Source organism: Protomyctophum parallelum (assembly GCF_964188405.1).
Source record: "Protomyctophum parallelum genome assembly, chromosome: 3".
Taxonomy (NCBI): domain Eukaryota; kingdom Metazoa; phylum Chordata; class Actinopteri; order Myctophiformes; family Myctophidae; genus Protomyctophum; species Protomyctophum parallelum.
In genome coordinates, this window is record NC_139698.1 from 13,705,223 (window position 1) to 13,720,957 (window position 15,735).

The window sequence follows — 15,735 nt, forward strand, 5'->3', positions numbered from 1 at the left end:
CTGGCACAAACAAGCACAAAATGAAACTAAATCCAAGAAAATGCAAAGTTGTCCAAACTGGCATGAGACAGAAACTGGCCCTGCCAATGCTTTCCATTGACCAAAACATACTAGAAGTGTGACACAGTAACGGTTCTGGGGGTCACCTTTCAAGCTGACTTGAAATGGGACAGCCAGGTGGATTATATGTTGACCTCAGCCAATAGAAAGCTATTTGTCCTATGTTGCCTGAAAGAAATTGGGGTCCAAGAATCTGAATATTGGTTTTGATCTAAACAGGCTATCTGCGCCCGGTGCTGGAATATGCAGCCCCAGTCTCATCAGTGAGACTAAAAGTCTGGAGAGAGTTCAGAAACGGGCTTGCAGAATCATACTTGGCCGGAGGTTCTCGGAATACACAGGGGCTCTCTGCACCCTCACATTGTGCACCAGAGAGGCACACTCAACTGTGCTTTACATGTTTACAGGTTGAGTAGGCCTACTGACATACAAAGGTTTAACAAAATACACCATGAAAGCCGGCAAGTCAAATGGTACCAGAGACCCATGATGTGGTCAGAGTGTTCCCTTATCACCATGGCAGTCAAACAGTGCAATAACTGAAATAACTAACAATGAATCACATTTTTACACATTTCAATCAAACACCACTTTTCCTCAAGTGAATGTTGACACGACCTTTCATACCACCATGAGTAGTAGTAGCATAGTAACCTGTTTGTTTACACCTGGCAGATGCACATGCTTTTCCTGGACTGGACATAATTTATTATGCAGGCAGGCAGGCAGGCAGGCAGGCAGGCAGGCAGGCAGGCAGGCAGGCAGGCAGGCAGGCAGGCAGGCAGGCAGGCAGGCAGGCAGGCAGGCAGGCAGGCAGGCAGGCAGGCAGGCAGGCAGGCAGGCAGGCAGGCAGGCAGGCAGGCAGGCAGGCAGGCAGGCAGGCAGGCAGGCAGGCAGGCAGGCAGGCAGGCAGGCAGGCAGGCAGGCAGGCAGGCAGGCAGGCAGGCAGGCAGGCAGGCAGGCAGGCAGGCAGGCAGGCAGGCAGGCAGGCAGGCAGGCAGGCAGGCAGGCAGGCAGGCAGGCAGGCAGGCAGGCAGGCAGGCAGGCAGGCAGGCAGGCAGGCAGGCAGGCAGGCAGGCAGGCAGGCAGGCAGGCAGGCAGGCAGGCAGGCAGGCAGGCAGGCAGGCAGGCAGGCAGGCAGGCAGGCAGGCAGGCAGGCAGGCAGGCAGGCAGGCAGGCAGGCAGGCAGGCAGGCAGGCAGGCAGGCAGGCAGGCAGGCAGGCAGGCAGGCAGGCAGGCAGGCAGGCAGGCAGGCAGGCAGGCAGGCAGGCAGACAGACAGACAGACAGACAGACAGACAGACAGACAGACAGACAGACAGACAGACAGGGCGAGATGAGAGAGGTTATGATTGTTTAATTAGAACAGTGGATCTGCAGGCAGATGTTGATGAATTGTTCCTGTTAAAAGGTCAGAGCGGTCTGTGTATTGATCAGAGGTTCAATGAAGGCTTCAGTGGAACAATCAATATAGAGGCCTGCTGGCAGTGTCATTGAAAGTATAGTTGGTCTCAGACAAAACTACCATGCTAACAACACTAAATGTGTAGATTATATTTAGATACAGCTCACCATTCCTTCATTGAAGGTTGGGTAAGTGATTTTTCTTTTGAAAAATAAGCGTTACATTGCTTTATATTCTGAGAGTATATTGGTATAGACTAGACTAAAGTGTGCAGGGCTCTCCCCATCCCTCCAGCTCTTGATTAAAAGGAAAATGCATTTTCAGGTCGGGAGACCAATTTTATCCAATCAGGAGACAGAACTCACACAGGATACAGATTAAACAAGTGGAATTGGAAGTGATTACGCAAAGAAATGAGAATACGAAATTGGAACTGGAACACTATCAAATTGAAGCTGATAAATGGGTAACTACTTCTTCTCCTGATTGGTTGAAGATTGGCCACCCAACTGAAAATGTATTTTCAGTTTATTAAAGATCTTAAAACTTCTTAAGATCTTAAGAACAGTACAAAAGTATTAGTATCAAACTGTACAAACTTCAAAGTAGCCTACCAACAGGAGAAAGTATGCCTACTCATTATACATTTGAGTATCCTATTTCACATATTTTCAAATATATTAAATGTATAAAAAAACTTTTGAAGAATCTACAAGCTCACAATGCGTTGTGAAGGATTGCGAGTGTGTAGATCTGCTATTTTCAAATGGCATACATGTAAGTGGTTAATATATGAGTGTAATACAAATCTACAAAGTAACTATAACTATAAGTTTGTTAAAAGTATAATATTTGTCTCTGGAGAAGAAGTACATTTTCTTTCAAATTTGTAAATACCGGTAAAGTAAAACATATCTCAATATTGTACTGTAATTGTAGAAGATTAAGTACAGTTCTTGAGTAAATGTACTTGGTTACTTTACAGTCACACCACTGGGTTAAAGTAGTTAATTAACAATTATTATTATTATTATTATTATTATTATTAACATGGACTCCAGTTAAACCGTTACACCGGTGGGAAAATGATGATAATTGTGACTCAGGATGATGATGATGATGATGATGATGAAGAAGAAGAAGAAGAACATGATTGATGATGCTTAAGGCTACTTTGTATTCAAAGGGGGGCGGGGTTATTGTATTGGGGGACAGGCAGAAAGCAAAGTGTTGATCGGGGAGGAGATGCAGCGGTAATGCCCATTTCCATTTCCCAGCAGCCGCGCTCTGTTCCTGGCTGGCTGTGTTCCTTCCCACCATGTCATTCACGGAAGAAATAGAGTCGTGTGGGCTTCGCGTCGGGACCATTTTATACGTGTACTTTTTCTTTTCGTTTTCTTTAAATACCATGTAAATGTTGAAGTAAAAAAAAAAGCTACCGCCGCGTTTAGTTTAGCAGCTAAACGGCACCCATGATCCATCCATGCATTTTCTTTACAAGGGGATTGCAGCTTAAAAAGGAGACCGAAAAGTGTCCAGATCACAGTCGGGTAAGCGATGCGACAATGCAGGTGATTTTGTACAACATCTGGATTGTATATACAGAATTTTATCTCTGTTTACAACACATCGCAAAACGAGGTGGTGTCAGATAGCATGTCTGTCTCAGCCAAAAAAGCATATCCATCTGCGTTGTGTCTGTCTGTGTGTGTGTGAGATGGAATAACGTTTTATGATAGGAAATGGAGCGATTCTGACTTTGTTAATGCTTGCAGATGTTAAACCCGACTCATTTTGTACATAGAATGTGTTTGATGAGCATTGCATGGCCTTTATTATATAGCTTAAACATCAGTTCTCTCAGTCTCAACTAAATTATGTTTCGTGTAGGAGAGACCGTACCGTGATGGATCTTGTGGTTGTTTCTATGAAAGGTGTTGTCTTATCTTGTCATCGTTGTAATTCTTGACGTTAGGTTAAAAAAAAACATGAATATGAACCTACATATGATGAAGAAGGCATGAAAGCGCAACATGTAGACAGACATGACACAGGCCTCTACGATTGTGAACCGAATAAATAAGGTCGCTGTTTCCTGGAAGGATACGGACGCATATGGAGGGATTCTATTACACAAATATTCTGCCTATTTAAGTTTGCTAGGAGGAACTGCATTTACCTGTTTCTCGTGTATGGTTGTTGAAGACAACACATTGTGTTTTATCTGTAGTCTGTACAGGCCCCACTGATTTTGTAATCTTTCCTCCTTATGTGTCCCTTTTCATGTTGTTATAGGCCATGTGAGGTGTGACTGACTATGGAAGCTGCAAATGAAGAGTGGTCTTGTCCATCCCAGAGGAATGAAGGAGAAGAGATGGAGGAACTTGCAGCAATATAAACAATCTATTTCTGTCCTTAGTGAATTATCCATTTGGCCTAACTGTGCCATGAGACACAAACATGGGGTCCGCTGTAGGAATAGAGCTGGAGAGGGATGTGTATTTATAAAGCACTTGGGGTAGGAAACGAACAAACGACACCCATTTGCCCAACTGTGCCATTGAAGAGTCTAGGCGCAAACTGTTCTTCTGCTGCTGAGTCAACTGACAGCCGTCAGCTGGGCAAGAAAGAACCCAAGTATGTGAGAAGTCGTCATTCCAGTGTGAAGGGCCTGACAATCAAGAGACAGTACTCGTGATTCACACTACATCTGTGCCATCTCAGGGTAAAAGAGAGTTTACAATCCTGAAGGGTGAAAAAAAGAAAACAAAGATCACACCACAGAACTGTAGTCACGCCTGTCACTCACCACAGCATCTTGAGCCCCCTGCAGAACCACAAATCGTTGTCTTTATTTATTTTGAGAAGGAAGAATCGAGGGAACGCCACACCATGCCTCGGAACCGGGCCATTTCAGAGCCCGAGTACTCGGCAGAGTATTCCGCGGACTGTTCTGTCACCCTCCCGTCTGACCCCGGCGCGGCGGTGGGACGCACCCACGAGGTGACCGTGCGGCGCTCGGGATGCTGCCTCTGCCTGCCGCGCTTCATGCGCCTCACCTTTGCCCCGGAGTCCCTGGAGAACCTCTACCAGACCTACTTCAGGCGGCAGAGACACGAGACCCTCCTGGTGCTGGTGGTGTTCGCCGCCCTGTTCGACTGCTACATCATCGTCATGTGCGCGGTGGTCTACACCAGCGACAAGCTGGCCTCCGTCACTGTGGCGTCCGTCGGGCTGGCCGCGGACATCCTCCTCTACCTGCTGTGCCGCTATGGCCTGCTGCCGGACCGCGTCACACGGCGCGTGGTGCCGTACGCCCTGTGGGTGCTCATAGCGGCCCAGATATTTTGCTACCTGGGCCTGAACTATGCCCGTTTCCATGAGGCCAGCGACACGGTGGGCTGGCAGGCCTTCTTCAGCTTCAGCTTTTTCCTGACTCTGCCCCTGAGGCTAACACCCATCGTGCTGATCACCAGCGTGTCCTGCAGCGTCCACACCCTGGTTCTGGGGGTCACCATCGCCCAGCAACAGCAGGAGGATATACAGGCATCAGCACTGGGCAGACAGGTGAGGGGTGGGGGGGTGTGTTTGGGGGGGGGGGGGGGGTGCGGATGGACACTGCGAATCACTGTTTGTCTATTTTTGGAATAGTACATTGAGCTAAATTTATGAGCAGACAGGTTGGTGCTAGGAGGAGGCTTGAGGGGGAAAAAAAATAAACCTGGCGGGCTGGAAGTAATTTTTTTCTCTCCTCCATTTATTTGAATATTATCTGACTAAGAAATAACAGCGGGAATAGGATAGTGAGCACACATACAGTAGGCCGGAACAATAAACCGAAGAGAATATTTATTAGGTGGACATTATTTATCAGGTAGATGGAGAAAAATGCAGGCTATTGCTCTGCCGAATGGATTGTGGCAGGAAAGAGTGAGAATTGTGTGAAGGTGGACCCAGCAAGCACGGTCAGGACCTCGACGAATTAGTGACGTCTTGATTGTGGCCAGATCAAGTGAAACCAAGACTGGTCAGATCTGGCCCAGAATATCACCTGATTTCAACCAACTTAAAATGTATCCACTAAGACCGACGTCCCTGGATCATAACTAGTCAGATCTGGCCCAAAATAAGCTATATTATTTAATCTGGTGAAGAGAAGACGTCCTGGAAATGACGTAAAGATCATCCCCATATGGGCTGTGATCTGGCCTAGTCCTGAACGTCACCGGAGTCACTGGAGGACGTCGTCATAACGTTATCATGACGTCATTTGGCTTGCTGGGGAATGTGGCGTGGTGTGTGTGTGTGGGGGGGGGGGGGGGGGGGGGAATTAAAATGTGACTGCTGTGACTTATTTTTTGGTGGCACCACAAGAAGGAAGAAGATAGCTTTAAATAGTTCCAAAAACATCCTGTGTTTAATATGACAGGAACTTTGAGGTGCCAGAAGGATGTTTTGAACAGTCTTTTGTTTGTTTCTGTCTTGAGAGTTGACGGATCGATGAATCAATTAATCCAAAAGTAGGGAGAAAAATGTAACTAATTTACATTAGATTAGTACATGGAAATACAAACCGCACAGAGTACCATGCATCTAATTAGCAAATAGATCACAAACAGACAATACAGTACATTCCTTGTTGCTGGCAGGGGGATTGGTTTGATACAACTTTTGCCAAGGAATCAAATGAAGTGTAATCTATCTCATAGGTCTATCTTCCCAAATAGGTCAGAGTTGGAAATCAGAATTGAAATATCTGTCCATGTGACAACATTGAGATTATATTCTTAAAACATTCTTACACCCTATAATATATACTTTGTTGATCGGGGCCCACCTGGCGCCTATACTTGGTTCACTCCTTTATCCCTCTACACCAGTGGTTTTCAACCGGTGGTCCGGGGACCACCAGTGGTCCTTGAGGGGGTTCCAGGTGGTCCCCAGCTAAATGATGGAGAGTTGGTGACCCTTATAGATCTTTAACTCTTGAGAGCGTAAAATGAAACCAAATGGACCCGTACGTGTCCATTTGGTTTCATTTTATGCTCTCAAGAGTTAAATTGTTTAAACATCCGCATTACTTCATTTACAAGAAGTCTACACAATTTAAGAACGTAGAAGAATTGTTATTTTGATCAACGTTTGCCAAAAGCATGGAATTGTAGACAAACTCTTATCCAATGACAACAAAATATTCTTTACTTTTGGGTCTGAGAGGCAAAATGTAATCAAATGGTGGTCCGTGGCTCAAATGGTGATTGAATAATGGACCTTGAGATAAAAAGGGTTGAAAACCACGCTCTACAGTCTACACCAAACCGCTTTGCCAAAATTAGCTGATGTATAGAAGTTCACAATTCTAGCCGTACAACAGTACAACAGTACTGGCTAGTATCTGCTATTTTCACCGAATGTTGTCCCGTTATTAGGAACACTAGGGTTCATTTGGTTCAAATTACAACGTCAACAAGTGTAAGAAATGAGAATAAGATTCATTCATTTTCATTACATAAATCCACAACAGTGGCTATAAATCCCCAACAGTGACCACAAATGTTAAGAATGTAATTTAGATGTTATTAAGGGCCGATTCATACTCTTATTTTACCGCTGTTTCGGCACTGTAGTGCCGAAATGATTTCGGATCGTCAGAAAATTTCAGTATCACCGAAGGGCCGACTTTAGGACGGTACCCGCCCCTCCCCGAACCTCAAATGACGTCACATTGTAGGCTCTGAAGAGCCGAACCGACTTTTATTCGTCTCTATCTATCTCTATCTATCAGCCCTTAGACAGATGCCATGGGTTCAGTGTTTACCTGGCTGGTATCCTATTGTTTAGTGGTGTAAAGAAATATCGATTCAGTAATGTATCGCGATTTGGCCATGCAGCAGTGCATATACAATTATAATACTAAATATAAATATGTTGTTCAGTATATCTGACTGCTTGTATTGACTGATTAAATAATTGCCATATTGTGCAGTAATGGAAAAGTGTGATGCATTAATTTGCAATGCATCGTAGAATAAAATCAAATCGTTACCTGGTGAATCGTAATCAAATTGAATTGTGAGGGCAGTGCCAATGCACACCAAGTTTTAATGTACAATTTACAATTACTACATAGTAATTCCAATTGTAATTGAAAATTAAGAAATGTTAGGAACTTCAAAAGATACATAGTTATGCTTAGCTCGGCTATTTTTGGTAATTAGTTATTGCGACCGTAATAACTAATAACGTGGTTTTAGGATTAAAGAGTATTTCTTCTATGTATGATCTGATCAAACTAGCAATAGCATCTTTCATCTTTCATCTTTTCTCGGAAATGTCATAAAAGCAAAGGTTAATGCCTCAAATCTGTGATTTCTTCAACTCGTTGGCTGTATGTGGAATAGCAGCAACATAGGTTTAGAATGATAAACATCACTAAACTTTCAGTCATGACATTTTATTTGCTTTATTTTAAATTTTGTATTAATCTTTTTTTGCTTTATTCCTTGCGTTGTCTTGTCACCTGCTGGTGATCGATTCGACGTGTGTGCCATCACTGCGTCATGTCCTACTCCACTACAAGGCTGACTGATGTTCTGTTGTCTTGTCTTGTCCAGCTGCTGGCCAACATGGTGATCTACGCGTGTGCCATCGCCGTGGGCGTCATGTCCTACTACATGGCTGACCGCAAGCACCGCAAGGCCTTCCTGGAGGCCAGGCAATCTCTGGAGGTCAAACTCAACCTGGAAGAGCAGAGCCAGCAACAGGTGCGATCCAAGATGAGAGTGGTGCATGTCTGTTCACCCATTTAAACCTGAGGCCGATTCTTCAAAATGTCTTCAGAATCCTAACCACCCCCCTCCCCCCCCCCCGGCCCCCAGAGAGGACGTACCCCTCCTCCCAGCCAACACTCCCCACTGACAGGTGGTTACCCCCCCCCCCCCCCCCCCCCCCAGAGAGGACGTATAGGGCCTTAGTCCTACTCCTCCTCCCAGCCAACACTCCCCACTGACAGGTGGTTACCCCCCCTTTTGTGAGCTCAAACACACAATTCAACATTTTGGTTCTAAGATGTTGATATTCATTTTGTATTCATCCTTAGGACCCAAAATCACACCTTAGAAAGCATGAGTGTCTATTTCAAACAAAGTGTTTTTTGACGGGGGGGGTCATATTTTGACAGCAGGATGATAATTTGATTATTAGGATGTATTAGGATGTTGATATTCATTCATCAGCCAACACTGCCCTCTGACAGGTAAGCCTGCTGCGTATAGCCAATCCGCTAGCTCGATGTTTTCCACAATGGAAACAGTGTGGTGCGTCCGCATGGGTGTGTGGAGCGTCAGCATGGGTGCTGAGCACCATCACACAAGGCTACAGACTACAGTTCGCTCGACAGCCTCCCACGTTGCAACAAGTGATTTTCACTCATGCAACAAACAGGGCAGGCAGCGGACATTCTGCGAGCAGAAATATTTTCCCTCATAGACAAGAGTGCTGTCAGAGAGGTTCTTTTGAAGTCGCAACGGTTTTTACAGCCAGTAAAAAGATATATACTTACGAGGCCTCAACAGATACCTCCGAACCTATCGCTTCAAAATGCTGACAGCACACTCTCTACTGCAATCTCTCCGCCGGGGTGACTGGTTTACCAGCATCGACCTAAAGACGCATACTTCCGCATGCCGATTTATCCGTCTCACAGGAAGTTCCTGAGATTCGGTTTCGAGGGAAAGGTTTACGAATACTTGGTCCTGCCTTTCGGGCTATCCCTGTCACGAGAGTATTCGTGAATTGCACAGAAGTTGCCATCAGATCACAAGGGGTCCACGTAGCCACGTTTTTGGACGACTGGCTTATATGTGCAGCGTCAGCGGAGCAAGCAGCGCTCCACACCACATGGGCGGTGGACCTCTTGTCCTCTCTAGGTTTCTCTCTGAACCTCAAAAAGATTATCCTGGCCTTGGCCCAGACGATAACCTATATAGGCATCGCTCTGAACTCCAGATCCTCATCAGCAAGGCTGAACAAGGACAGGATAGCCGCCTTCAGGCGGTGCATCTCCCTGTTCGGGGTGTGCCGCAGGATTCAGTTCAAAGTGTGCCAGCGCATGGCAGGTCTTATGGCCTCAGCCATTGCTTTAGCTCGCCTAGCCAGGCTCCACATGAGACCCTTCCAGGCATGTTGTTTCTGCATAACATCATGTATGCAGGTGTGTACATGTTCTTCTAGACACATTGGCATCATATGCAGGTGTAACATGGTCTAACATGCCACCATGAGGCTGAGGTAAAAATATTAAAAATAGAAGCTGCCTCTGGTCTCAGGAGAGGCAAAATAAATCTACATAAGGAAGTATGATGGTATAACATCCTTGTGAGAGAGAGCACACACACACACACACACACACACACAAATCTGTGTATGTGTGTGTGTTCGCGCGTGCTCTGTGATCTGTGTGCGTTTTGAATGTGTTGGTCTGTTTTAGTTGGCACTGTGTCAGCAGTCCGTTCCACTCCATTCTCCCGTCTCACAGATGTGGCCACTGGGCATCCTTGATTGCTACACTACTATTTATGGAACAGGCGATTACTGCCATAGAGGCGCGCGCGAAGAACAGGGGGTGATTATTATGAAGGGCGGACCAAAGGTGAACTCACGAGTGCTCAAAGAGGAGTGAGGAAGTGAGTAGGGCAACTTTGAATATTCGATTATTTTCTTAGCGATTTAGTCTATAGATGCACTTTTGATATTAATTGAAAAACTAGTGAAAATAGCCACTTTACAAGCTCACCACATGCTGCATCGTGGTGAGCTGGAAGATCTGTTATTTTCACAACTTTCAGCAAAACATTCCCCGTCATTTTTTCTTCCTTATTTTTTTATACAATGATTAGTTGTATTAAGTATCGCTGCCCTAGGAGCAGGCGACAAAGAGTGACACAGGGGCTGATAAGACCATGAGAGCAGCAGAACTCCCAGAATACTAATGGAGAAGCACAGGCTGCTGGGAGACGAGGGCCGTCAGCCAATCAAGGAGCATCCGGTCGCTGCAGGTTACCATGGCAACCAGCCTCCTGAGAAGATGTCAGCTGTAATCAGAGTGCTGACTCGCTCACCCATTTCTCTCTCTCTCTCTCTCTCTCTCTCTCTCTCTCTCGCTCTATAAGAACATTGAAACCTGACATGCTTTTCCCCTCCAAATTCAGGCTAAAATGTGTGTTTACTGCCCGGGTGTATGGTCAATTGTGCATGTATGTACAGAATTCACGAGAGTCACCTGTGTGTGTATAAGTGTGTGAGTGTTTACTTGTGGACACATTGGTGTTTTCTGATGAGTATGTCACTCCTTTCATCTTATGATTGAGTTTTAGGACATTCAGCTCTGACCTATGTAGATCATTTAATTTCCAGGCTCTAATTTGCATGCATTGCTTTTTTCCTTTCTTTGATGTTATCAAATTGATCTGCTTATTTAAATCTTTGGCCACTTTTATACAGTATGAAGTAATATCTCACACAGACACTGCTCACACAAAATTCTGTCACACAAGTATAAATGTGTGTGTGTGTGTGTTCTTTTTTTTTCCTTACTTGGGTCACACTTTCTGCCGATTTTAGACATGAAATCAATTGATTGGTGCCAGCATGTCAAATTAGGCATTAGATTCATGTACCCCGATTTACTGCCGTTTCATGAGGACAGGCATGCATTTGTTATGGTTTGTATTGCGTACTGTTATCCCTGGCAGGGTACACCCATTTTGCCCAAAGTCTTTGCCCAAAGACTTCCATTACAGATGGAATGTAATACGGTGTACGTACGTACATACGTACCTCCTGACCCCTGATAAAACGACAGCAGGTCACAGCTTATCACAAAATAATGTCATGCTTGCTCTTAACTTCTGTTCTGTAGGAACGTTTGCTGCTCTCCATCCTTCCGAAGCACATAGCAGACGAGATGCTGCAGGACATGAAGAAGGAGGCCAGTCAGAAGGAGATGCAGCAGTTCAACACCATGTACATGTACAGACATGAGAACGTCAGGTATTGTCTGCTTCCTCACTCCCTTTTACTCTGTCAGCGGTGGAAAAAATAACAAAAAAACTAGCAAAACCGATAAAGAAAAGAAGGTACTCACACACTGTGGGCTCCGATGCTCGTGAAGTAGGCCTACCTTTATTTGCACAAAAAATTGACTGTGACGTTTCGAGCGATATTTTGTGCATATATATAAAGGCACTTCACGAGCATCGGAGCCCACAGTGTGCGAGTACCTTCTTGTCTTTATCAGTGCATACTAATACTTACCACTCAGCACCTGCCCAAGTTGGGATTGAATGTGCATTGTCTTTGTACCTTTTTCAGAAGTAGCAAAACCACAATGTGGAAGTACTTGGTTACAAATAAAAGTCCTGCATTAAATGTTTGACTTGAGTAAGGTAAGTAAGTAGGTCAGAGAGGCGTATTGTTATTATCAGACGGAGCGTTCCACGGTGCACTAGACCAGTGGTTTTAAACCTTTGTCAAGGCCCATTACCCCGAGAGGCAAGAGGCACTTCACTGTTGGCCACAGAAACGGGGCGTGGTTATAAGCACAACCCCGCTAGGGTTTTCGAATGTCGCTTCCCGGATACCACCACTTGAGTAAAAGTACAAACGTTTTGGCACCAAAATGAAGTATAAAACCCCCCAAAATAATCAAGTAAAGTTAGTTTCCATGGTTACTTACTGTACTTTCCAGTACTGTTTAGTACTGTCCAGTTTCCTGTTGTCTGTGCCAGGCTTGATTTAGTTCAGCCATCTCATGCCTGCCCTATTTCACAGTCTGCATAATAAACAGATTCTGTCACCTGGTGTGTTCACAAGTAACATGACTTGTTCCCAATTTCTGTTTAACTCTAATGCCGAATTCAGGAGGATGTGCTATCATAGGGTTTTCACACTTACAGGGTACAGAAAGCTTAGGGCTAGCTAAACCTTATTTCACAGTCACGCTCATATTTATTATGCCTACTTGCCTAGCTTAATTGGGCTGTAAATGATGTTTCTTAGTTCAAATAAGTTTTGCTGTTGGACTTAGAGCTGGACTGCTGGAGAGACGTGGTGGTGACTCCTGTTACTGTTAACACTCAATAGCAATGATTACCGGATCGGAATATAGAGCTTTAGCTTTTTAACAATACAAATTGTATGATTATTGTTATATTAGTAAGGTCACGTTTGTGTGTCACAACCTCGCACTTCGCGGCCGTTTGCGTGCGCTGTCTCCGTTGTGTTGTCCAATCACGAGGTTGTTGCCAGCAGAGTAATATGGTTGCCAGTGTTGGCAACTGTCGTGACAGAAATAAGCTAACCAACCTCCTCAAGCTACTGTGGAAAAAAAACAATCCAAGTTTTGCTGGAAATAAGCGGACATGGAGTTACGCAAACTCCGTTCACTTCATGAGGCCAGTCCAATGGTGGCTCTTCTACATATACTTCTATTGAATGGGGACAACCGGAAGTTCTTTCCGGCCCCCTCAATATCGTAACTGTTCTATTAGAGTCGACTACGTGGAGAACATGTCGTCTACATTTTCAGGGTGACCAAAAAAGGCACATTACGATGCAACCCACTGTGTTTGCGCAACACAGTTATGTAACTAAGTGTGAAATATTGCTTAAGTATAGTTAATCGATTCATTGGCGTATATATCATTTTCAAGTATTAAAAAAAGCACATCTCGGTTAATCCGAAAAAAGTAATAATCGCTGAGAAAATAATTGATTGTTGCAGGCTTGCAGCCCTATCCAGCAGCACAGGCATCTTTCATTTGACAGCAAACTTACATTGCTGTTGTTCTGACCTCATTTCACACTTTATACCAGTGGTGTTTTTGAGGATAAGCCTCAAAGGTCTGGAGCGATGGTGATTTCCAGAAATGGTTGGGAAATGGGAACCACTGATGTGTAGAGGAAAACCTCCTTTCGGTGGTTGCCAACCATTTCTGGATCAGGGCCCACTTCAAAACCTCCAAAGTGGTTGCAGTCCTGACCACTTAACACATTTAAGACATGATGCCGATTCTACAAATGCCGTCTAAAATCAGTAGTTCTCAAACTACATTTAAAAAAATGTTGCAGATGTACAGTACAAGCTCGCAGCGTGGCACAAAGTGAAGTGCTGCAGCTTGTAGATATGCTATTTTTGAAAAACACTGTTCTCACTGTTGTTATGCGGCTCGTGTGGGACAACCAAGGCATGGATGTGTTTGTAATGACAACTAATCCCACATTATTGGGGGGAAAATGCACTTGAACGCAACAAATGGCGTAAAAAATGCTTATGGGCTCCGCTGGGGTCTGCTGGGGAAACTGGACGACAGGGGCAATCAAGTCATTTGGGATCAAAATAAGTAGGAAAATGAGCCTATAATTATGTTATTTAGTCTGGACAAATATAGTGCGTCATTAAGGGATGTGTACAATAATATGATGTGTTTATTTATTTCATTTACAGTATTGTGTTTGCGGACATTGTGGGCTTCACCCAGCTGTCTTCCTCATGCAGTGCTCAGGAGCTGGTCAAGCTGCTCAATGAGTTGTTTGCCCGTTTCGACAAACTGGCTGCAGTAAGTCTTATAATGTTATCTAATGAATGACTGTCTCAACAATATGCACATGTGTTTTTTTCCTTTAGCATGTACTATCTGCACATAATGATGTAACGTTGTATAACAATTCATACTCGATTGTCAATCATCCTTTTACATGTAATTTGGTATTTACATGAGCACTCACAAGATGGTGGACACTCGATTATAGGCACTTAGATCATCTCTTATCTCCTCTTTGTCATCAGTAACTAGCTGTAGAGATGGGAAGGCCCAAGCCTAGATTGACCATCAGAAGATTGGCAATTTCTAATGCCTCTAATGTTCCTGAGAGAACTGATTTGGCTGATTGAGAGATTGTGACTAATAGCAATTCAAGGAAATGATGGCAAGGCCACTCCAACTCATAGACTTTCTTCAATATGTACTTGGCAGTGGTCGTTTGTTTACACTACAGTGTATTCCAAGTAGGCCAGTGCCCAACGGGCACCGCCGTAGAGGTCCCACGGGCACATCTCTAGTTTTCAAAACTATGGCTTCTCATTACAGTCGTATAATCGAGCAGATCTACAAGCACGTAGACCTTTTGTGTGACACTGTCATATGCCACAGTATAAAATAGGACTTTAACCCATTTTGGGCGGGAACCCCTTTTTGTGTTTTAAACATTATCTTGTAATTTAGCTATTGAAAAATAGCAGATATACAAGCTCATAGCGCGCCACCGAGTGGCGCGCTACGAGCTTGTAGGTCTGCTATTTTTGAAAAATCGTTTAGAAAACGTTTTTTTTAAATTTCGACGTCAGGCCTAAATGGGTTAATCTATGAACAAACATGAAAAAGATGAAATGTGGAGTTACAAGGTTTGTGTGCCCGACCGTGACGACGACATTGGTGATTGCTCCGAGTCATTACATTACTAATAATAACTAATTAATTCCTGCCCACGTTTATGTGATTATACCATTTGGTCTTTGCAGAAATACCACCAGCTGAGAATCAAGATCCTGGGAGACTGTTACTACTGCATCTGTGGCCTGCCCGACTACAGGGAGGACCACGCCGCGTGTTCCATCAGGATGGGCCTGGCCATGGTGGAGGCCATCTCGTGAGTGTACTGGTCAATGGTGTAATTAAGTAACTAAATACATTTACTCAAGTATTATAAGTACAATTTGAGGTATTTTTTTTAGCTAGCCTCGCGTAGCCAGCCTTCATATCTGCCTTTGCAATGCATTATCTGGCCCCTCTCAATTGTGGGAGGACTTCACGGCTGAAATGGTGACGGGCTGACGGCCAACCAGATTCGTCTGGAACCAGGCTATAACCAACCAGGGCCCAGTATGCAAATATGGGGCGGGGCATTGTGAAAATAATCCTGAGAGGGACGAGACCAATATCCACGCTGTGATATTAGTATCGCTACACAAGGCTATTTTTGAACGGCGCTAGCTGCTCCAAGGAACAGCTTTGTGCGTAGGTCTGTCTGCCTGCCTGAGCATGGAATGTCTGTTTGTACCACGACCTATTGACCTCTGCGGCTGCTGCTGATTGACTGCTGATTGGGACACACACACACACACAACACAGAACACACAGCACCGCTCAGATTTTTACTTTACTGGAGTACTTCTTACTTCTACTCCACTACATCTTTATTATTTGAAAACTT

The 15,735-nt window shown here is 44.6% G+C and overlaps 1 protein-coding gene across 1 annotated transcript in view; it reads left to right on the forward strand.

The window, feature by feature from the left end:
- Positions 1–2,831: 2,831 nt before the first annotated feature.
- Positions 2,832–15,735, forward strand: part of adcy3a (adenylate cyclase 3a) — a 36,392-nt gene continuing 23,488 nt past the window's right edge. Inside the window, exons 1-6 of the mRNA XM_083761504.1 lie at positions 2,832–3,014; positions 3,760–5,031; positions 8,079–8,228; positions 11,384–11,514; positions 13,970–14,081; positions 15,044–15,171. Of these exons, the coding sequence (XP_083617630.1) occupies positions 4,357–5,031; positions 8,079–8,228; positions 11,384–11,514; positions 13,970–14,081; positions 15,044–15,171 (1,196 nt within the window). The 5' untranslated portion in view covers positions 2,832–3,014; positions 3,760–4,356. The remainder of the gene's footprint in view (positions 3,015–3,759; positions 5,032–8,078; positions 8,229–11,383; positions 11,515–13,969; positions 14,082–15,043; positions 15,172–15,735) is intronic.